General features: G+C 50.3%; 1 protein-coding gene across 2 annotated transcripts in view; it reads left to right on the top strand.

Annotated features, from left to right (window-relative positions):
• LOC114887004 (neurotrimin-like) overlaps positions 1-21,274 on the top strand; it is a 926,389-nt gene extending 905,115 nt beyond the window's left edge. Inside the window, exons 7-11 of one of the 2 annotated variants that reach the window (XM_029208293.1) lie at positions 727-847; positions 6,619-6,770; positions 9,854-9,889; positions 15,196-15,228; positions 20,557-21,274. In XM_029208293.1, the coding sequence (XP_029064126.1) occupies positions 727-847; positions 6,619-6,770; positions 9,854-9,889; positions 15,196-15,228; positions 20,557-20,663 (449 nt within the window). In that variant the 3' untranslated portion in view covers positions 20,664-21,274. The remainder of the gene's footprint in view (positions 1-726; positions 848-6,618; positions 6,771-9,853; positions 9,890-15,195; positions 15,229-20,556) is intronic. The other variant, XM_029208294.1, reaches the window with a different exon arrangement.
• Positions 21,275-22,587: the final 1,313 nt, after the last annotated feature.

Below are 22,587 nucleotides of genomic sequence, written 5' to 3'. Positions count from 1 at the left end.
GGTTTGAGGTTTATGTCCATAAGATAAAAGCAAATTCGTTGCTTGGGAGAAACACTGCTTTTTCTGGTACTGAGACTCGAAAAATAACTTCACGTTAAGGTCTCCACAAATAGAGCACAATGACATCACATGCAATATTTCTGCAATAAACAGAAGGGCGAGTTGGTTGTGGCTGTTTCTCACTATGCATTTCAGTGCAACTGTCGGCATTGTCAAGGGCAGTTTGACAAAGCCTTGGAATGAATGCAGGCCGCGTACTTAGGTCTAGTCGGTCTGGCTGGATTCAGGGGTCCAGTGTAGAACACCTCCAAGAGTGACGGATCTGTGTATCCTTCAGGCAATTCTCCATGAGTATTATTTCTTGCAACTGAGCTTTTGATGGAAATTGAATAGTTCAAGGTTATATACTCTGGCAAGAACCTGGTGTGCAGACAGTCTACAGGGCTGATTAAAGGTGCTGACTGTCAACCCACGGGGTAGAGGGTCCATGGGGGGGCTACATCCTATGAAAGATGAAAAGTTTAAACAGGAAGTATGCCTGAATACCTGGTCATTCCACCTCTGTCCAGAGGGGAGCAGAAGCAGTACATGTGAGCTTTTCCTTAGAACAATATGGGATGGTTTCATTCTCTGGCACATGGTGGAGACCAGAGGTAGAGCAGGGCATGACAAACACAGTCAGTGACTGCGGCATTTGAGCTGCTATGGGATGTCTTCTCTCTGCAGATCCTCCATATATTTCAGAAGCTAAGGGGACAGGTGTCCCCGTGGGACAGACGGGGACGCTGCAGTGTGAAGCCTCTGCGGTTCCCTCGGCAGAATTCCAGTGGTACAAGGATGACAAAAGGTAAGGCTCCCTCCCCCTCCTCCCCACAAGAAGAAGAAAGCTCTTCCAGGTTCCTGCCTGATTCCACAGGGATGCAAATGGATTCCTGCCAAGTCCTCTCCTGAACTCCTCCTACCTATGAGGGAGAAACAATACACAAACAAGTGTTTTCTTGATATTAATTAACTTCAGCTATGTTTGCGATGTTGCCATGCAGAACTGGCACTCGCCCACCAACAAACCTGAGAAAAACTATTTTTTAAGGGAAGCAAAATCTCAAAGGAAAGGCCACTAGGAGCCTGTGAGTTTTTTATAGGCCTAGAAAATAACGTGTTCTGCCTGCAGCTATTTTTAACACATTCTCAGGCTCGCATTAAGGTGTCAGGAAGGAATGCTCCAGGGCACTAAGTTAGCTGTGTCTGAGGACTCCGGTCCAGTTCCAGCCACTCTCAGGGGTGGTGCATGAAAGCATCCGTGACCCGAGTTAGCCTCCCTTTGTGCCTGGCTTGTACTTTCACTGCAGGAGAAAAGAGAGGGGCCTCTCCCATCCCCTCCTATTGTTGCAGCCGCCATCAGGATGTTTGTCATGATCACTGAAGATTGTCACCATGAGGAGTTAGCAAACGGCACGTTAGCACAGGGTTCAGTGGCTCCGGGGACCAGGCAACATGCGATTACTGTTATCAAAGAGCTATTTTCAGGTGGATGAACGGCAAATACATGTGCAAGAGCTGTCCATGGTCAGAACACATTCGTAACAATGGGGAGGGGGGCGATACAAAAAGGTCCTGAGGTGTATGTGGGGTAGAAGAGGAGGACAGAGTGACAGAGGCTGAGAAGCTGAGGGAAAAAAGCAACAAAAAGGGGAACTTTGGGAAGGAGAGCAGGTGAGCAATTCCAGGCCAGGACTCATGCCGGGAGAGACCCAGCTGCTGCCTACACGTCTCAGAACATCTCCAGTGCCTTGGGATTCTTTCCTGAAGAGACCAGGAAGTGTTCATAGCAGCGCTGCATACAATAGCCAAGACATGGAAGCAACCTAAGTGTCCATCCACAGGCGAATGGATAAAGAAGATGTGGTACATACATACAATGGAAGACTACTCAGACATCAAAAAGAACGAAATAATGCCATTTGCAGCAACGTGGATGCAGCTAGAGATTATCATAGCAAGTGAAGTAAGTCAGACAGAGACAAATACCATATGATACCTCTTGTATGTGGAGTCTAAAAAAATGACACAAATGAACTTATCTACAAAACAGAAATAGACCCCCAGACATAGAAAACAAACTTAGGGTTACCAAAGAGGGAAGGGGTGAGGGATAAATTAGGAGTCTGGGATTAACAGATACACACTAGTATATATAAAATAGATAACCAACAAGGACCTCCTGTATAGCACAGGGAACTATACTCAATATTTTGTAATAACCTATAAAGGAAAAGAATCTGAAGAAGAATATATGTATATAAATGTATAACTGAATCGCTTTGCTGTACACCTGAAACTAATGTAACATTGTAAATCAACTATACTTCAATTAAAAAATAAGTTTAAAAAAAGGGGCCGGACACCAAGAGCTCCTCCAGTCTCTGCATCAACCCCTGACTTTGCTTAGAACCAAGAGTTGCTTAGTCAGAGGACCCATTGTGTATCATCATATTCCTTCCAAGTGAGAAGCAGAACTTTTTCATTTTTAGGTACCAATTCTGGCAGCAACTTAGGTGCATTGTATGTGTCTAGCCCTTTTTTTTTTTTTTTTGCGGTACGTGGGCCTCTCACCGCTGTGGCCTCTCCCGTTGCGGAGCACAGGCTCCGGACGCGCAGGCTCAGCGGCCATGGCTCACGGGCCCAGCCGCTCCGCGGCCTGTGGGATCTTCCCAGACCGGGGCACGAACCTGCGTCCCCTGCGCGGACTCTCAACCACTGCGCCACCAGGGAAGCCCTGTCTAGCCCATTTTGTACATGGAAGTACTGAGACAGAATGAGGAAAAGCAAACTCAGGGAGAGATAAGAAGTAGTAGCTGGCTTTCCTCCTTTTGTCCAAGAATTCAGAATCGAGCAGAAGGGAATAGTATTTTCCCAATAAATAAACATGGGTATCTTTCTTTGAAATCCTGCTTCCTCTCTCTTCCTTTTTATCCTTTCCTTTACTAAGAACAAAAGTGAGACGTGAAGGTCCAGTATCAGAAAACAAAACAAAACAAAAAACAAAAATCTATTGAGCTCCAGGGTAAATTCCTGAACCTTCCATGGCCCGGGCCTTCATGAAAATTAATCAGCCACATCCTATTTCTCTAATTCTCTGTGGGACGAAAATGTGAGCAAAATGTAGAAGAAAGAAAATCTTAAAATACGTGGAGGAAAGGAGATTAGCCTTTAGGCAAATATGGCCAAAGGTGGGCGTAGGAAGAGAGAGCTTGCTGCTGCGTCACGGAGAAGGGGGCTGCAGGCTTCACCCAGGAGGAAAGAGCCTGGCAGCATCACCGTGGTGGGGAGCGGCTTTCAGAGCCCCTGGCTCAGGCACCTCTGAGTCCTCCTCTGTCTGAGTCCTCGTGGCAGCTCCTTTTCTCTCCTGTAGTAGATTCCGCTCGGTCTCCCATTTGCTGCTCGTGTATTTATTCCCCTGTGTAAATGGGAGGGGAATGGGAGACCATTGAATGCAGTTGTCTGTCCTCCTGGCACCCAGCTCTAGAAGAGCATCTCTGCCTCTGAAGTCTTGTCACTGCCTGACCTTCCTGGGCCACTCGCAGGTCACCTCCTCCAGGCAGGTCTCCCAGGGCGGATTGCACCTGCCTGGGGGAAGACAGCTCTAACCTAGCTCACATTCCTGGTGAGCTGAGGGGATTTCTGAGGCAAATCAAAGGAGTCTATGTGATGGGGGCAGGCAGTTTTCTCAGAATTCAGGGTAGAAATCTGTCTTGACTGTGTACTAGCCACTCGACACCTGCCACCACCGTGTGTGCCATCGATCAGAGGGAGAGGGAAGGGAACCCTGTCGTTAATAAAGACCACTCATCCACAGGACTCCAGCCATTGAAAAGCATTAAGAAGCTGAAGCCTGGTAGTGATGCCGAATCCGGCCTCTGCACCCCAACACTGAAGTACGTCTCAGAGACAGAATTTGGGGTGAAGTAGAAAAGAATAGCTTTATTGCTTTGCCAGGCAGAGGGGGCCACAGCGGGCTAATGCCCTCAGAACTGTGTGTCCCGACCTGGAGGGGTCGTGAGGAGTTTTATAGTGATGGTTCAGAGAGGGCATGATCAGCTGGTGGACATTCTTCTGACTGGTTGGTGGGGAGCTAAGCGGGAGTCGGCATCACCAACCTTTTGGTTCCATCTGGTCTGGGGTCTACATGCTTGTGGGCAACACACAGGGGGTTTCAGTATCTGCAAAACAGCTGATGTGCATCCCTTGAGGGGGAACGAGGACCCTGCCCCAGGGCCGCACTATTGTGTATTGGCTACTCCTCCCTTGTCTCTGCATGCCCCTCCCTTCCCTGATTAGCATCTGTTTGAACCTGCCCCTGGGAACTCAGGGAAGGTCATGGAGGCTGACTGAAGTGTATTTCCTACAAACAAGCAACAGGGGACACAGAAAGGCTTTTGTGCCCAGGAGCACCACCGGGTCCTGCTTGGTTTCGGCAGTGGTATGGGATGAGGAGGTGTGTGACCACACGGAGGGTCATCCCAGAAGCTGCAAGGCGCTGCTGGGTACCGCTGGCCGCCCTCCTCTGCTTTTAGCTAAAGACATTTCCGAGCTCTCAGGCCGCACCTGCTCTGGGTAAGTGTCTCTGCCCACTGCAGAGCTGAAATCTAGTTCACAGCTTGCTTCTGATGTGAAGGCTTCCTCCCCAGCCCAGGGATGGCATCAGAATGGCAAATGGGATCAATATGCTTGGCGAGCTCAGAGAAGCCTCCTGGCAGGTGGGCTTCAGAGCCTTCTCTGCACAGCACCCCCTGGAGGACCAGCATCTACGGAACATGCTGGAAATAGAACAGTGGTGTCTGGCCGCACAGCCGGACACCTCATTCGGTTTGGACTGTGCTCACGTTTTAATGAAGCCCCTGGACTCAGGCCGGTTCACTGCCCCTAACTTAGGAGAGACAAAGGCTCACAGATGAAAATCTACGGAATGGAAAGCAAGGCAAGTTCCTTCAACCCCACTCTGACTTCCCTGGAGACAGACGTTGGGTTGGGACTGAGGCCAAAATCCTGCTCTTCTCATCATGGTGGTCGTAAGCCTTGGCGAAGGAGAGAGCCATCCTGTCCTCCTACAGAGACGACAGCACCTTCAGATTGTGACAAAACAGCTGACATCTCTGCCAAAAACGTCCTGTGGCCCAGGGACAGGCGGGAGTTTGCAGTGTCTGACTCCACAGAAATGTATTATTTCAAATAACATTTTATGGTTTACAAAGCATTTTCTCATCATTGTCCTGCTGGGCTTTACTTTCTGTTTCTGCCTTGAATATTGTCTCTCTCGGTTTGACGACTCCGATACCAGCCATTTGCCCCAATTTGTGTCCCACAGGCCTGTCCCCATACGCGATCATCTTGCCGTACTTTACTGTCTACGCGTCCTGCCCCAGCCAGGCCCTACGCAGGCAGCTGACGCTGTGACCAGTTTCCTGAGATCCTCCATTCAGAAGGATGATTTTCCCCACTAGTATTTCTGTTTCCTGTAGCACAGACTCAGCTTCTGGGCAGGGAGGTCAAATTATTGCAGGGGAAGTAAAAGGTTGGCTTAAAGCCCATTTTCCGAAATAGGGCATTCCAGAGTTTTTTTGAAAAGAAGAGAGCTGGTCTCATAATTTCCATGTAGACATGTAAGTTCAGTAGGAATTGCTACTAACAGCCTCCAAAGATGGAGGATGTGGCCCTACCAACCTCTAACGCACGCAGTTTTCTCCTTTCCCTCTCTGTCTGCCCTGTAATGGTGTCTGTGCCTGGCTGTCCTTCCCACTGACTCTCTGTGGCTTTTAGTTAGTGGCCCCGGCTGTCGGTACGAGCCCTTGTGGCACACTGGACTCCATGATGGGGTGAAACAGCTCGGGGAGACAGTCCTGGCCACGTAGGGCCTCATTCTCAGGCATCTGTAATCTCTTCCAGGCTGAGTTGCTATAATACTCTGGACGGCTCACCACTCCCAGGCCCTTCGGAGTCCCCTAACGTAAAAACGATCCCCGATTCTTTAATCCTAATCACAGCCCCAAATAAGGTATTATCTGTAGAACGCCTCAAGTTCTTAAGGGATAATTTTATCATTCAGGTGCTTGGAAAAACATTGTTCTTTCAAACCCCTCAGGTTTTCCTCCTCTTTGAAGACCGAGTTTTTCATTTTTCCGGTTGTCATCATCACCACCATCAACATCAATTATGTCCACAATTCCGAGCACCTACCGCACGAATCCTGTTGGGCTGAGCGCACACAGCTGGCACGTTATATTTGTTCAAGGCACCTGCCTTCAGAGAACTTCACTCTCTTCATAGGGAGATGGATATCTGCATTGTGCCAGGGAACGTCTCCAGGCACACACCTAAAACAGAGAAATGCAATTATACGTGTGATTGGGGCCAACTTGTTGTGTAGTTGAATGCAAAAAAAAAATAAGTGATTATAGTGATGACAGAAAGGGGGCAGAGGGAAGGTCATTAATTCCAGAGTCTCTCTTCTTCCTTATGAGAGAAAAAAAAAAAAAAAAAAATATATATATATATATATATATGTATATATATAAAACCATCTCCTTTTTCTCTTTTTGGTCTGTCTTTTGTTTGTCTCAGGCTGGTTGAAGGAAAGAAGGGGGTCAAAGTGGAAAACAGACCTTTCCTCTCCAAACTCATCTTCCTCAACGTCTCTGAACATGACTACGGGAACTACACGTGTGTGGCCTCCAACAAGCTGGGCCACACCAATGCCAGCATCACACTGTTCGGTGAGACGGAAGCCCAGGCTGGGCAACGAAAGAGGGAGGGGCGTGTGGAAGAGGGGGGCAGGAGGGAAGGGCAGCGGGGGCGTGGAAGAGAGTCAGGGGTAGTTAGGCAGGGGTGGGTGAGAAGGGCAAAAAAGGAGGAAGGAGGGGGAGAGAGAGAGAGAGAGAGAGAGAGGGAAACAGCACACGTATGAAAGTAGACACCAGGTGTCATTCTATACTAGGAAGAATCCTGATATCAGAGAAAAGGATTTGAGGATGCTGAAGTGACGTTGCATTTTTCCCGTCTGTATCTTCTGAACTGACTGGTTATTACAGTTGGGTCTAATAGTCAAGAGCCCAGAGAGGAGCATGCACTATTTCCATGCTCGTTCCCTGGATGAGTGTGAAATGTTACCATTTCTGAAACTTTTTCTGGCCATTGGGACGTAAGAGAAACTGCATTGTATTTATAAAAGTAGAACCATGGGCCTTGGGATCCTGAATGCTATTAGTGCTAGAGGAAGAATTAACATAGAAAATGAGTGTTTCCCGAGTTCTCCATTTGTGTCCAAGGGTGTTGTCTGAAGGGATCTGTCCCAACCAAGCCCCCATCCGGACAGAAGTCCCATAATCATTCATGCGTTAGTTCATTCAGTCGCTATTTATTGAGGACTGATGTGTGCAAGGCAAACTGCTGTGCCTTCATTACGTATCCGGCAACTGCACTGGCGCCAGAAACAAGGAAAGGAAGCAAGTAAACAAGCTGCCTCTTAGACCCCGATGTCTCGCACTTCTGTGGGTAGAACAGCTACACAGAAGTGAGTCTGGATGCCCGAGCCTCATCCGGCATCTGTGATGGGTTCCATCCCTGGGTAGAGGCAGATTCTCCCCACAGCCCACAGGGTTAATCTCTGGTTGCTTTGGGGGCAAATCCCTCCAGGCCCCAACAAGTTCAGTTAGCTTGGAATTTTTCGAGTCTGGTCCCACGTCCACCATGTTAACAAGCACTGTTGAATGTTACAGGGAGGGAAAGGTGAGGAAGTTAGCAGAAAATTGGCAGGAACCTAAATCCTTTTTATTCTGAAGACGCGCAGATAATTCCAGAGCTTCAAGTAGCGCCCCTCCCCCTGCCCTGCCAAATCCTCTCCATGGCGCAGTGGACCCAGCCTGCCCCAATAGCCCACCTGTGCTGCTCCACTGTCCCATCTCGATTTCCAGATCACATTCCATCCCCCTTATAAAGCCCAGCTTTATCCAGGAGGGCTGGGAAGGGGAAGCCTTGATCCCAGAGCCGCAGACCCGCATGGGCAGAGCTGTGATTAGAGTGACTGACGTGTCTCACGCCTCCCACACAGGGCCAGTCATCATGGCCCCTCACGTTTGTCAGCCTTTTGGCTTTTGGGCAGGTGTCTGTCTGCATGAACAGAAGGACCATGGTTAGGAAGGGGCAGCCCCCTCCTTCCCTTGCCTTGCAGATCCAAGGTTCCCCCTGAGTTCCCTGCTCTCCACGCATAGCCTTCCTCGTTCCTATAAACAATCTCCCTCCTCCTTTGACCTCTTTGCTCTTCCAAATCAGATGCATGAAATGGTTTTGCAATTGGCTTTATCACTGCTAATTCCCCGGCCTCTTCCCCTTAAGCCATCTAAGATGAGAAGAGAGAGAAGAAGCAAACTTTAAGAGTGAAATCCTGGCATTTGTGACAAGCAATGCAGTGAAGCATGTGCCATAAATCTGCTCCTTTCCGCAGACCCGTGTCTGGCAGTTAAAACCTCTGCCCGCATCCCCACCGGTCTGTCAGCATTCATGTCACCCTGTGTATCATTTGGGACAGTCCTACAGTTGCCAGCTTTCTGGAGTACAGGGGGCTCTCTAAAAACATGTGTTAAAAACTGATAGTATGGATTCAGATAAGTGTAGAAAGCCTGGGTCCAACAAAGATGAACGGGGCCCATGTGGGGATGTTCTTTAACACGGGAGGTCTCAGAGCCTTTACACACTAAATCTCTAAGAGGGAGAAAAAGTTTGGAGCATTTTTCCAAATTTAATCAAACAGAAACCAAGTTTTTAGCCTCATTTGAGAGAGCGTTTCTGAGGAGCCCATCACAGCAATGCCGCCTGGGTGACGTAGTACCACGAGGCTATGAAATCCCGCTAACGGGCAAGATGGGCGTTTCCACCGCATCAGCTCTGCTGTGGCTGGTCCACAGAGCGTGGCCCCTAAACTATTGCCACCCACTATCACTAAGACCTCTTAACAAATATAAATGTATTAGGGAGTTTCCCATGTCGTTTCCTATTATCAGAAGACTCGGCTCAGAGCCATCAAGCCGACTTGAGCAGGCTGGAAAGCAGCGTTTACTTTATGCGAATATACTTTGTGATGAAGCTCATTCTCCTGTAGCATCAGAGAGCTGGCTAAATTAGCATCATTTTGCCACCAACCTGCACATAAGCTGTACACATGACCTGACGTTGAAAAGTGAGGGATGCTGGTGCTGGGAGATTGCCATCAGGGTCCGTATCTTTGAGGTACTTAAGCCAAACAGGGCAGGGGTGGTCTTTCCTATCAAGAACCAGTAGGGTTCTGAGCACCTTGTCCCTAAGGTTCCAGAGGCTGCAGGGGACCAGGAGAGTTCAGCCCCTGTGATCCTGAATCACAGAGGTTCCTGGGAGGACCTTGCTCCTGCCATGGTGCTATGAGGACCAGAAATTCCTGAACTAGGTCTTCCAAAATGAAACAGTGTGGGTGTGGATGTGACACAAATCTCATCTGGAAAGGGACTTTGGTCCTGTGTTAACCACATCAGCACCCCAGCTCAGCACGCAGAGAGTCCGTGCTCCCTGCGCTGGGGTGCGTACGCATGGCCAGCCCCTCACCTTCCGACCACGGCATCCTGTGTGCATGCACCCCACCTTTCAGCGTTCCTCATGCTGCATCTTGTCCTACCACCTCTGGTTTTTGTGTCTTCTTTTGTTTCTCCATCCCTCCAGAAATGTGTGTGAAAGACAGTATACAAACTATATATGGCCAATATATAGCTACTGTATATAATATATGTGTTTGTTTTCATTTTTCTCTCCTGTATATCCCCACCTGCTTTAGAGCTAAGTGAGCCTACAAGCTCAACTTTGTTACAAGGTCAGTATCCCACCCACCCCTGCTGTCTGAGTTCTCTCCTCCCCGCTTTCTCCCAGACCCCCCTCCCCACCCCCTGCCGTGCATCACCCAAGGCTCCTGTCTGTATAGGTGCTTAGTGAATGGCAGCAGAAGCTAAGGAGGTTACTGGGAGCCGATGAAACTCCAAGGATAGCCCCCTTTTCTCCACTCACCTTGCCCACCTCCCCAGAAGGGCTAGGAGGGGAGAGGAAAGGAAAAGGCACTAACTTCTCAAAGCCCGGAGATCTGATGGAGGCAAAAGGCTGAACCAACAGGCAGAGAAGTCCACCCACTGAGCAGTTTTCATAACAAGAGTCCCGTTGACAGCCCAGCCATAGAAGCGAACATCCTGTGCAGGGAGATTCGGATGGTCCTGAAGCTGCAGCAGCAGATTCACGGGGAGGGTCTCCGGGAAAGAAAGGTGGGCAGGCGTACCTGCGGGATCCTCGGCAGCAGTGACCTGGAGCGGGCGCCACTGAGCCCTAGTCCAGAGCCCAACTTCTGGGTGTTCTTTGCGCTTGGGTAGCTCAGGAAACATTGTTCAGGCTCAATTTCCTCTTCTGTGACATAGAACTGATCTGCCTTATCTATCTGAGAGCTGTTCCAGCCTTCAACTGAGAGCATGTATTAAAAAGGCTTTGAAAATTGTCAGGTGCACGTTAGATTGTTGGAGTCCAGTCTCCGGATACAGGGACCTCCCCCTGTCACGACACAGGGATTCATGAACTCATTTCTCAAGCCCTCTCCCCATCCCCTTTCCACCTCTTCTACTCCAAGTCCTCCCCCCATAGGACACCTGCATCTCTCACCTCTTTTTACTCAGCCCTTCACATCTTCGCAAGCTCCCTAGCCTAGCAAAAGTGATTCATTTAGACTGTGACTAAACATTTGGGCAGGAGTGGGCCCAGGCTGAGTGGTAGAATCAAACACATGCTGTGTGTGCTGTTTATGTTTTCCTCCTAAGGACCGTGCAGACCCTCAGAGAGCCCCACAGGAAGGCAGCTGTGACAACAATGGCGGGCATGTCTTTTCCCACCTTCCACCTACCCCCCGATCCTTCTCATCCCACCTGTTCATCCATTCGCGTTGCACAAACAGTCATCGGACGATGGCGTTAGACTTGGAAGGCGGGGGAGGGGTGGAAGAAAATGAATTATATTGGAAGCTGTTTGACATATGAGGAAGAACGCTTTTATCGTGAAATGATTCAGGGATGCATTATTCACCTTAGTGATGTAGGGCACCCTGGTGATAGACAGCAAAGGGGAAAATGAAACAAAGAAATAGAAAAAAAGTGAGGTCAATGGAAGTGTCCAGGTTCAACTTGATCCAACTTACGTTTATCGAACCCCTGGGCGAGGCATATCCGCAGATCTCAAAGAGCGTTAGAAAAGTAGCTAAGGGCATAAATGGTAAAAGGGACGTGTGAGAGACAGGACGTAAAGCAGAACATGCTTCACAAGGGACTCTGAGAAGTGACGCAGCTCATTCTGATCACTGAGGTCTTTACTCTCAGAGGGAAAGTGACTTAAAACGGAGTGGTCGCTAAGGAGTTAGAATTCCACCGAAGGTGCCCTCAAGGGTTGGAGGGGGCACATCCCACGCTAAAGCCAACAGTAACAAAACTGATCGGAAACGAACAAATCACTACCTGATACTGAGCATGGGACCAGGAGCAGAGGATCCACCTGCTGACGCAGAGCTGAGCTTTCTCACCTGCTCTGCTGGCCACTGAGTCTGGGGCAGGGTCTGCAGGCCAGCTGTCTACTCTGATTCTACTATGCTCCCACCCTTCACCTTCTTGTTGGGTGCAGGGCAATGGGTCCAAGCCAGAAGCTGCAGTTGGTAGAAACCTGGGACATTCCAAGACTTGGATTAGTGTGGTCCTCCGTGTAGCTGTTGGACTCTTGTACAGCTCAGGAGTATTTTAGAGAAAACAGATCTCGCTCCTGGGATATTTCTCTCATTCATATCTCTCTCTCTCTCTCTCTCTCTCTCTCTCTCTCTCTCTCTCTCTCTCTCTCTCTCTCTGTGTGTGTGTGTGTGTGTGTGTGTGTGTGTGTGCGTGCGCGCGTGTGTGTTGTTGTTTTTTCCTCCTCCTTTTCTAGCGTCCCATAGAATAGAGAGCTACCTCTTTTCTCAGGGAAATACTCCCAGGTTATGCTCCCCTCACCTCCAGTGGATTTCCAGGGACAAGGAACGCTTGGCTTTAAAAGACATTCCAAGCTATTTTGCTACTTAATATCCGGATGGTCTAGAAAGATTCAGATAAGAGAATTTCACTCCTTCTCAGCATTTTCTGCCACCCTTGAAGTATTTCTCTGCTCCCTTTTTGCAAACACAACAGATTGCATGCCCCCCTCTCATTTTAATATCTGGTGGTGCAGGACGCTTGCCGTGATAACTAAGGACTCAGGGATACACCGCCATCCCTCACTCCCTACCTCACAGGCATATGTGCCAGGGGCACACTGCATACTCAGCGGCTCGGTGGCTGTTCATTTCCCATCCTCAGGTCCTTTGTCTTTTATCTCCTGGGCAAGGAGTCAGATTTAATGGTATCAGTGGGCTGGGAAAGGTTGGCTGATTAATGCCTGCGAACCTTGCAGTGACCATCAAATCATCTTATTAAAGAAGGCGGAAGTAAGTCAACTCTGTGCATCGGAAGGAAACAATTGCAGTGGCAGAGATGATCTGTTTTTCCCTACAGAGGATGAAAGATAGTTAATTAAGGGCAGCCACCCAGCAGTGAGCATTTCTATGGCACGTGTGTCTAAATACAGAAGGTACCAAAAAAGATCCCTTCACGCTGTTTCTGGAAGGTTTATTTGTCCTGTATAACCATCCTGGTGTGAAACCAGCCCTGCCCCACCCATTAGAATCAGACAGCACCCCTTTGCCCACCTAGGTACTTGGATTCAGCTGGGCTTGGTGACAGAAAGATCACTTCATGGCTTGACCAGAGATATTAACTTGGAGGCTTAAAGGGAGCAGTTCTTTTTTTGTTGTTTTTATGTTATTTTTCTTTCATTTTTTCTTTCTTTCTTTCCCACTCTACCTGGCTTCACCTTAACACATCAACAAAAAGATCACACCTTTCAGGCTAGCTCTTGGTGAGAAAAATACGTGCTAGATTTGAAGGATTGTTGTTTTTGTCGATAGCCAAGGGTTAACACAAAGCCTTGAGCTCAGGGCTCGTACATGCTTGGAGGTTCGAAGAGGCTCATACTCCCGGAAGCTGTGCCCAGTGGTGTTAGCACCTCGTGATGATAAACATGATGTAGAAACAGTTTCTACATCTCTTCTTAGAACCAAATCACAGGGAGTGGGCTGGAGCTCAGCAGGAGGTCTCCAGTAAATATAAAGAATGCCTTGGTTACTTTCCCTCCTCACTGTGGTGAGACACATGAGTGGCAGAGGGGTTGAAACATTGCCACCAGGAAAAGCCCAAGGTTAAGTTCTAGGAAAGTCCAGAATGAGTGTCAAATGGCCCTTTACCCATGTGGACACCAAGGCATGATGACCTTGGAGATTCACCGGGAAAGGATCTGGATGGAACAACTAAGATGGAGCTGTTTTCAGATCTTTGCCCTCACGGAAGACCACTCCTGGCTCCAGAGCACCGCAGGAGCGTGTGCTTTCACTGTACGCCTCTTCCAGATAGTTCCAACAAGCCAGACTGCCAGGTAGAACCCCTCCCTGCGTGCTCCCTCCCACAGAGCCCATCACTCTGTGGGCTGCCCTCCCTCACACGTGCCCTACTTTGCACCGCTTGTGGTTTGGGGGTGAAAGGCCGTGATGCCTTTATGCCTCCAAGCATCTCTCTGCAGACTGTCCTCCTTCCTTCCAGTCACCCTCTGTCCTGGTACAGGGAGGCTCAAGACAGTGGGGCCCGAATGAGACAATTCATGAAAACAGCCCCTGGTTAGCTACTAGGCTGGGGTTGAGGGCCCAGTAATCTCTCCAGGGGACTGTCCTTGCTAAACGCGCAGCAGACAGCGTGGACTGGCACTCCTGGCTTTTCTCTACCCCCCTGACTGTGCATCAGATCTCCTCTGAGTCACCCTTTTGATCCTTGAGCGTAGATCCGCCCACGGAGTGGCTTCTCAGGGTTGCTAGTGTCCACTTGGATCAAGATTTGCATCGTATCTCAGATGCCTTTAAAGAGTAGACTGAGAGCTTGAATGCCCAGGGACATACTCACCTGATTTTGGTCAAATGTTGTAGTCGAGTTTAGGCTGAGTTGTTTCTAGGTTGTCTTGCCTTCTACATGCGAGGACCTTTGCACAGAGAATTGTATCACTTCGATGCAAAAGACTTTAATGTCATTTTCTTTTGTTGAGCTTTATTTTCCTTCATTTTAGGTATAATTGATGAGTAAAAGTATAAGATACTTAAAGTGTGCACCATGGTGATTTGATACCCCTATACACTGTGGACGGATTTCCCACCCTCTGTATCCAGGGTGAATATGTGCAGAGGCCCCCAGCTAAAGAGGGAGGTGAAAGATGAGAGGTCATCCCGCTGCTGGCTGGTCAGCAGAACAGGCTCTGTGGATTGGCCTGAGAGCTTGAACTGGTGAATGAGGGTGTTTCCTGGGTCAGCCAGCAGAGAGGGGCTGGTGCCCAGCATTTCCACAGGTGGGTCCCAGAAGCAGGGATGCAGGTCTTAATGCCTTAGGTTGCTCCAGAGAGAGGAAGCCCTCTGGGCCAGCTTCCTGTAGTCTGAATCTGAGAGAGGTCAGCTATCAAAGGTCTGGGCTCCTCTGGTACGTGGAAACTTGCTCCCCAGTATTTCTAAGATGCACTGATAAATGCCAGTTAACTTTACATCTCAAACAGAACTTGGCTACCTGCATTCAGATTGCTGTAGGAGGGCCTATTTATATCAGCCAGTTTTATACTAAAGCCTGCAGACTTCAACTAATTCGAGGATAGTCTGGTGGCCAAAGAAAGAAGGTTACTCTCCAAAAAGTGTTTATTGGCTTGGGACCTCTGGCTCCACGGTACTGGCATACCCTGCTAAGACACAGTAGGGGTGCTGGCTCTCTTTGGGTCAGGGTTCCAATGTGACCATCACTCACATCCTTCCCCGGCCCCCCACTCAACCTATGGCAACTGACTTCCCAGCAAGCCAGAGGGGTGCACGTCTGGGGGCTGGGCTGTGGTCAGAACAGCGTGGGGGCTGGGCCGGAAGTTCAGCCTCCTTCCCCCAAACCATCAGAGGGTAAAGTGGGTGTCTCTGGCTGCTCTCTGCCTTAACAGTGGCTTGTTTTTCATTTCTTTTAGAAGTCAAAACCACAGCTCTGACCCCTGGGAAAGGTTGGTATGCTTACTTTCCAGGCAGCTGCTGCCTTGGTGGGCTGAGGTGCCCAAGACTCTTTGCCTTCTTACAAGATGCCTTTTCTTCTGCACTAACCCCAGGAGGCAGCCCGGTGGGAACCGCCTGACCTTGGGCCGGCCCGGTGTCAATTCAGATTAACTGTCCCCAAGGACATCTGATTCTCCCCGGGTGCCTCCCCTGCAGAAGTCTAACTTGTCTTTGCTGCCAGAACTAATGAGGACCTGTCAGTGCCCCAAATAGCTCCATGTCTGGGCCCCTCTGTACCAGGCCCGCCTCTTTCCTTTGCACATGGGTGCTCTAATGCAATGATCTTCTTAGACCTTGGCCTTGCATGCTGGCCTCTGCTTACCCCATTCTCTCTTTCTCTCTCTCTAACTTGGAGCTGGAAGGGAAGTGGCAGGAGGGAGGGGAAAGGGGAAGGAAGGGGGAGGTTCTTGGGTGAGTCACTTGGCTACAAATAAATTGCATCTTATTTGAGGCTTTCATTCCATCCAGATGTTTCCGATGGATAATTGACACTCATCACAGTTCTCCGGGACCCTAATGGTCCTGGTGATTAGTCTCTTTAGGCCTCCAGAGCTCTATAATGAGATTGAGGCAATAAAGGCATTCCACGCAGAGTGGAAGCATGGCTGGATGAAGAGCAGATACCTCATCCGTGTGGCCGAGTCACCGGGCAGGTGGGCTGCACTGTCGCTCTGGCCAGCAAGGGCTCTGAGAGGGCCTTGCTCCAGGAGCTTGGGATCCTATACCTGCCTGGACAGCAGGTCCTCCTCGCATGGTGAGCTTGCTGTGCCGGTCAGTGTGCGAGGGCCTGTGTGCTCCCCACCTTGACCCGTGCCCAGCGGGGCAGGTCCCGTGGCCTCACGCTCTGCTCTCCTCCTCGCTGGAGATGTGCGAGTTCCACAGAGCGACAGCGCCGAGTTAGTGGAAAGATAATTGTATTTGGAGACAGAAGTCAGGGGACCTTGGGGAAGTCACTTAAGGTCTCCGAGGTTGAGTTTCCACACGTTAGGGCGGGAGATGATAACCTTCATCTCCTACGTGAGGGGCTTTATGGGGCCGGAACCCCTTTCCAGTTGCAGGCCCTCCACCTAGAATTTTAACCAATATGGCTTTACTTCTGTGAATATCTTCCCTCAACCACAAGAATTTTCAGTGACTTTTATTGGAAATAGTTCGAAATAGGGGGGAAGGGTGTTCAGACGAGAAAATGGAGGTAAAGCCAGAGGCAAGGTAGGAGAGAATGTTTTGCTTTGTTCTTGGTTTGGTTTGTGGGTTTCTTTCCAAGTAGAATCTTAAGAGAAAGAAAAACAGAGACAACGTAAGCACGGACATGTAGCACAGGTCACGATGTTCTGGTTCCTTCCTTCTTTCAACAAAGGTTTATTAAATACCTGTTGGGGGCCCAGCTAGGCACAGACCCTGCCCTTATGGAGCTCACAGCATAGGGGAAGAAATGCATGTGAGACACATAAAGATAATTGTAGGACAGGGTGGTGCATATTTTAATAGTGGGATGTGTATGGCGCTGTGGAAGCAAACCAGAGTAAGTCAAGGAAGGCTGCCTGGAAGAGGTGACTGGGGCCAGAACAGAACCTGGAACAAGGAGTGCGAGTGAGTCAGGTGAAGAGCATTTCAGGCAGAAGGTGCAAGGATGGGAATTAAATAGGCTGGAAGGTACGCGCTCGTGTGCGCACACGTATGTGTGGTGCCCGCCTGCTGGTGGGGGCGGGGCGCGAGGCTAAGGAGGCAGATGACAGGCAGACTAGGAAATGCAGTGCGTGTCCTACGGAGCAGCTGGGAGGTTTTGTAAAGGCTGAAGGGATCCAATCCATCTGTGGTCTGATCAGCTTGGAGTCACAGACACAGCAGCCTGGAGGTGGCACAAGGAGTCAACCCGAGGGGTCCAGGCGCAGGTGGCGGAGAGCTGGTGCACGTCCTCTGAGAGGATGTGAGGAGACCCCGCCTCCGGGTTTCTCCAGGTACCACCCCTGTTTCCTCCTGCAGGCAGCTGTGTCCTGGAGGGAGGCTGGGCGGGGCAAGGGGAGGGCGCTGGGGGGGGCGAGGCCAGGCTGGAAGTGGTGTCCAGGGGAGTGGCAGCCCCGTGGACCCACCTTGGCCAGGAGGGTGGCCGCGGAACATCACACAGGGAGGGCCCCCGGCACACCCAGCGGCCTTTTCCTTTCTTCTCTGGGAGGTGTTCTCTGACAGGGAGCCAGGCCCCCTCCCCACAGGCTCCCTGCGTGCGTCCCAGGGCACAGGCGGAGCCGGAGCAGTACAGGCGACCCGGAGCACCTGCCGCGCAAGGCCATTGCCAGGTTCCCCGGGCACTTTTGCCAGCTCCCTGCCGCCACCTGCGGGGCGTTGCAGACTCCGTGGCCGGCAGACAAGGTTCCTGACTTTTCTGAGCTGGTAATCAAGCCAGGCCCCTGCTGGGCTGTCTGCCTGGCGTGTGCATCCTTCATCCTCCTCCCTGGAGGCGTCCGCTGGCCGGGCAGCCCAGAGGGGTGGAAGGCGCCAGAGGCAGAGAGCATCTCCATGCGGGAACTGGCGATGTCCCCCTTCGCTTACCAGGAGCGGGGACGGGAGGGCTGTGTTGGGGGGCAGTGGGGAGTGGGTTTCAAAGCTGTGTGAGCCAGTGTTCAGGAGAGAAAAGAGGTGAGAGAGGAGCCCTGTATGAACAGATGCGTGCCTGTCCAGTCGCCGTGAGCCAGGCGTGCAGGATGCGTTTGGAATCGTGGAGCAGTGTGCACCTCGGGAGCGGTGCAGCCACCAACCCTCCCGTCACACTTGGAACCCAGCTGCTCCCAGGGACTCAGAACAACCTCCCTGTCTCAGAGTTGGCCTCGGGCAGAGGCAGGGGTCTCCTGGAAGGATCCTGGAGTGGTCCAGAGAGGAAGGGCTTTCTCACAGGAGAGGAACAGATAACTCCTCACTCTAGAAGCCCTGGGGCTGGCTTCTCTCCGGAGATTCCAGAGACTGCTGTATACATAGCAGTGATTGAATATAAAGGCTAGAGTTTCTGGTGGTGGTTTATATAGAAACATAGTAGTTAGATTTCAGAAGATGCAACCAATTGAATGGTCAACAATAAGCAAGTCTGAATGGTGCTTCTCGGGGATGCTCCTTTGTCACGGGTATCCCAGTGGACTGACAGAAGGAGAGCGTTCAGTTTTGTGTTGCCCAGACGTTCACCTCCCCGGCGGGGAGCAGAAGAGGCGTCTCTTGTCCTTCTCCTCAGGAGAACTTGCGCTGCCAAGAAGTTCGGGCCTTGGGAGCACTGCTGTTGGGGAGAAAGAAAATCTCCTCTATCCTTCTAGGCTCTTCTTGCCGGTCTAAAACTTAAATTGACATAAGACAGAGTAACAGGAGAAAATAAAGCAAAAATTTACTAATATGTATACATGGAAGAGGCCTAGGAAAAGTGATTAACTCACCAAAATGTCCCAAACCCTCACCTTAAATACCACCTTCAGCTAAAGACAAAAGAGGATGTTGGGGGACTTCCCTGGTGGTGCAGTGGTTAAGACTCCACGCTCCCGATGCAGGGGGCCTGGGTTCGATCCCTGGTCGGGGAATAGATCCCACATGCCGCAACTAGGAGTTTACATGCTGCAACTAAGACCTGGTGCAACCAAATAAATAAATAAATGTTTAAAAAAAAAAGAGGATGTTGGGGGTAGAGGCTTAGGACTTCAGAGGGAGGGGAGGTAATTCACATAGAGAAGGAAAGGCGGGTGTTTGGTAGACAGTGATTTCTGGGCCAGGCAGGGAGATGGACACAGAGAGGAGCAATAACTAACAGATTTTGCAGGTTCGTCGCTGTCTCCACACCCAGGTCACACTGTAGTTACCTATGGTGACAGCTCCCTTCCTGGTACAGGTCTTCTTTCTATATTCTTCAGGTGGTTGGGGGAAGGGCAGAGTTTCTTCCTGAGTCTTTTGGGCCTTGATTGCTTTCAGCTGGAAGTAATCTGCATGCCAAAGAGACATTTTGGGGTGACAATTTTGCTCCCCTGCAGTTTGAACCAGGCACCAGAGACACAGAGATTGGATGACCTGGTGCATTTCAAACTCCTGTTTAGCCACTGACCCAGAATCAGAGATTTGTCCCAAAGGTCTAAGGAATAAATCACAGGGACAGTGCTTCCAGGCCAGGACTTCTAGGACTTGGAATGATTCCATATGGAATCAAGAAGCCTGATTTGATGCTGATCTGCATTAGCCAGAAGTGTCTCCATGTCCAGCGTCCGAGTCAGGCAAGCAGGTTCTGGCTTTATCCCTTCAACCCAGTGATGACATGGACTTGCGGCGGCGGGGCACCAGCTTTAAATGCCTCCGTTAAATCCAGTGCAAGAGCCTTCCAGAGTAAGTCCAGTCTGAGAAGATGCCCTGCTTCATTAGGTGCCTAATTCGCCTGGGCATCCAAACTTGTGTGTACGGTTCCTGAATCATAGCTCCATTTATCACTTGCGTTCATGGCCACGGGGCTGAGGGAGCCACAAAGCTTATGCTTCAAGTGACAGGGAAGCTGCTGGGGAATTTTATGACCTCATAGTTTTCTTGCCTCCCAAATGTGGCTCCACGTCAGAGAGTATCTGTGTGCAGGTCAGGCTGGTGTGTGCCTCTTAGGAAAATATGCCATCCATCTCCCCCCCAGCAGACCCACATCATGGCACGTTCTGCATCCCAGTGTCCATGGAAATCTTCCCTTCCTCCTGTGTACACGGCCAGAGGCCACCTGTCCCTTTGCTTCATCCCCCCTCCACCTCAGGCGAGCTGGTTTGGACCTTTCAAGCATGTGATACTTCAGCGAGGTCTGCTGTTACCTGATCCAGATGGGGGAGAGGCCAAGTGCGCTGCCCTGGGACCGAGTGATGGACAGAAGGGGCACCGAGGCCAGTGCAGCAGCCGCAGGGGACAGTTGGTGTGTCCAGCAAGTCCTCTCCTGCATGACAGGAGGGTCACGTGAACGTTTAAGGCGGGCAGTGCTCGGAGGGATTGGACGGTGATGCAAACAGGGCAGGGGTCTCACTTGATTGAAGTGCTGTGTAAGGTGTTGATTAACCAGCCACCTTTTTCTTGAACTTGCCCCTGAGCCATGGCCTCAGCATGTTCTGACAGCAGAGGAGTAGCAGGCACCTGCATACTGTAACCTGAGGTCCCTCCTTCCCGGGTGGGCGCCCCATCACGTAGCTGTGCCCATGGGATCAAGGCTAATGCAGCCTCTGGGTATGGAGCTGGGATGCTGGATGCTCCCAGTTGGAGGGGCCAGGCTCACGACAGGTGTGTTGTGTCTGCAGGCCCGGGCGCCATCAGCGAAGTGAGCAATGGAACGTCGAGGAGGGCTGGCTGCGTTTGGCTGCTACCTCTTCTGGTTTTGGTTTTGCACCTACTCCTCAAATTTTGATGTGAGTGCCACTTTCCCCGCCGGGGAGAAGCTGCCGTCACCACCGCCACCAACACATCAGCCACGGCGACCAAGAGCAACGCGAGCATCCCCGTTCTAAAGCAGATACAATCCCACGAAATTCAGAGCCTAAGGGGACACAAATTCGAGGGAGGGGAACAGAGAATACTTTGGGAAAACAGGTTGAACAAGGACATTGGAAATCGCCTTGCAGATACGTAGGTACAGCTGAGTTTTCTTTCTTTTTCCAAACGGGAAGAATGCACGTGGCTTTGGACCCACCCGCAAGCTGCATGGCGTGACCTCCATTACCAGTCGGGCAAGGGCTCAGCCGCTCTGCCCACCACAGTGCCCCCCCCCCCCAGGAAAGTTCTGGAGTCGGCCACCCCAGATTCAATCAGTCAGTAGAGAAGAACTCAGAGGGAGGCTTGCAGGCCCATTCCTGAACTGTGTCCCTATTGTGTGTGTGATGAAACGCAGCAACAAAAAGATAAATAAAAAGGAAAACTAAACAAGACAGCCTGTCAGCTACAATAATACCACAATCAACAGTCACAAAAGATATTGTTAAACTTTTTTTTTTTGTTTTCATTTTACTACATGGACATCATAGATAACAAGGGATTCTGATTCATTATTAATTTTATTATATTTTCTGATATGAGTCTAAAACTTAGTGCAAAAAACAAGACAAAACTAAAAAAGTACACAAGTGAAAGGGGTGAAGAGAAGTATGTTTGTTAAACGTTAAACATGAATAGTATACTTCTTACTAGGTTTACAACTGGTGGACAACACACCAGGCATTAGCCACCTGGTGAGGATTTGGCAAATCCACCAAAAAAAAAAAAAAAAATCCACACATACAATTTAACCAACATCTCCACCAGCGCTACAGATGTCCTCCTCTTCTGGCATTTACTGTAGACAATACTACACTTCTACATGCTGTTTAGAAAAGGAAGGGTGACCTGCACCATATCTTGAGTTTGCTGGCGATGCTTTTTTTGATGACATATATTATACAGTATATATATACATATATATTTTTTTCTGTTAGGGTTCTAGCCATTTTCCTTCTCAGCAGGGTCCTTTCTCAGACATTACTGCATGCTGTATATGGCGTTAGCTGTGTGTTGCTCTTCTAAAAGATGATAGAGTTTACTGGTAATTGTGTAATCGGCTCCTGCCTTTTTATTTTCTTGGGTTATTCACACGTCAGAGACATTTCTAAAAAGTGAAAAGAGAAACAAAACACTTAACACAAGGCGCAGCATCTTTTCCAGGGGCCGCTCTCAGAGGCGAGGGCGAGTGTGGGGGGCCTGGCTTCTCCGTCATGCCTCGGGCACGGACAGACAGCAAGCTGCCGGACCAACTCAGCAGTCAGTAACCACTCGCTTTAGCCCGTTATGGGAATCTCTGATGCCTTTGTGACCACTGGAGAATCGAATCCTCTTGGTTTATTTTATTTAATTTCCCACCTCTGTGTGCGTGTGTGTGAAAGAGAAGGAAATGCAGTTTTTAGGTGATCTTTTCTTCCTCCCCCGAAGTCTGGGAACCAGAGGAGCCTCGGGGAGGGGTCGTGATGTGATGAGGGCAGGTGGGATTAGGGGCTGGGGGAGGGAGGGGTTGTCTCTGACTTGACATTAAAAAGTGTTCCATGTCCCTCTCTACCTGGTGTGGTACCTCATTCTCAAGTGGCGGGGGAGGGGAGCAGAGCCTGCCTGGCTCAGGTGTGAAGGAGTGGAGGGGGGTTGGGCTCTGGGTTCAGGCTACTGCTCTGTGGACCCCTCGTGGGCAGAGTGGGGCCCGCTGTGGAGCGGGCTCTGACGACAGGCAGGGCTTCGGGGAAAGCACCTTCTCCTCCATCAGAAGCACGGGAGGCGGGCCTCGTGGTGACCCCACCTCCACTGCCTTCAGGAGG

Source organism: Monodon monoceros, unplaced genomic scaffold (genome assembly GCF_005190385.1).
Source record: "Monodon monoceros isolate NGI ecotype Baffin Bay Population unplaced genomic scaffold, NGI_Narwhal_1 Super_Scaffold_7, whole genome shotgun sequence".
Classification (NCBI taxonomy): Eukaryota; Metazoa; Chordata; class Mammalia; order Artiodactyla; family Monodontidae; genus Monodon; species Monodon monoceros.
Note: the sequence above shows the minus strand (reverse complement) of the source record. Positions and strands in the feature narration are given on the sequence as shown.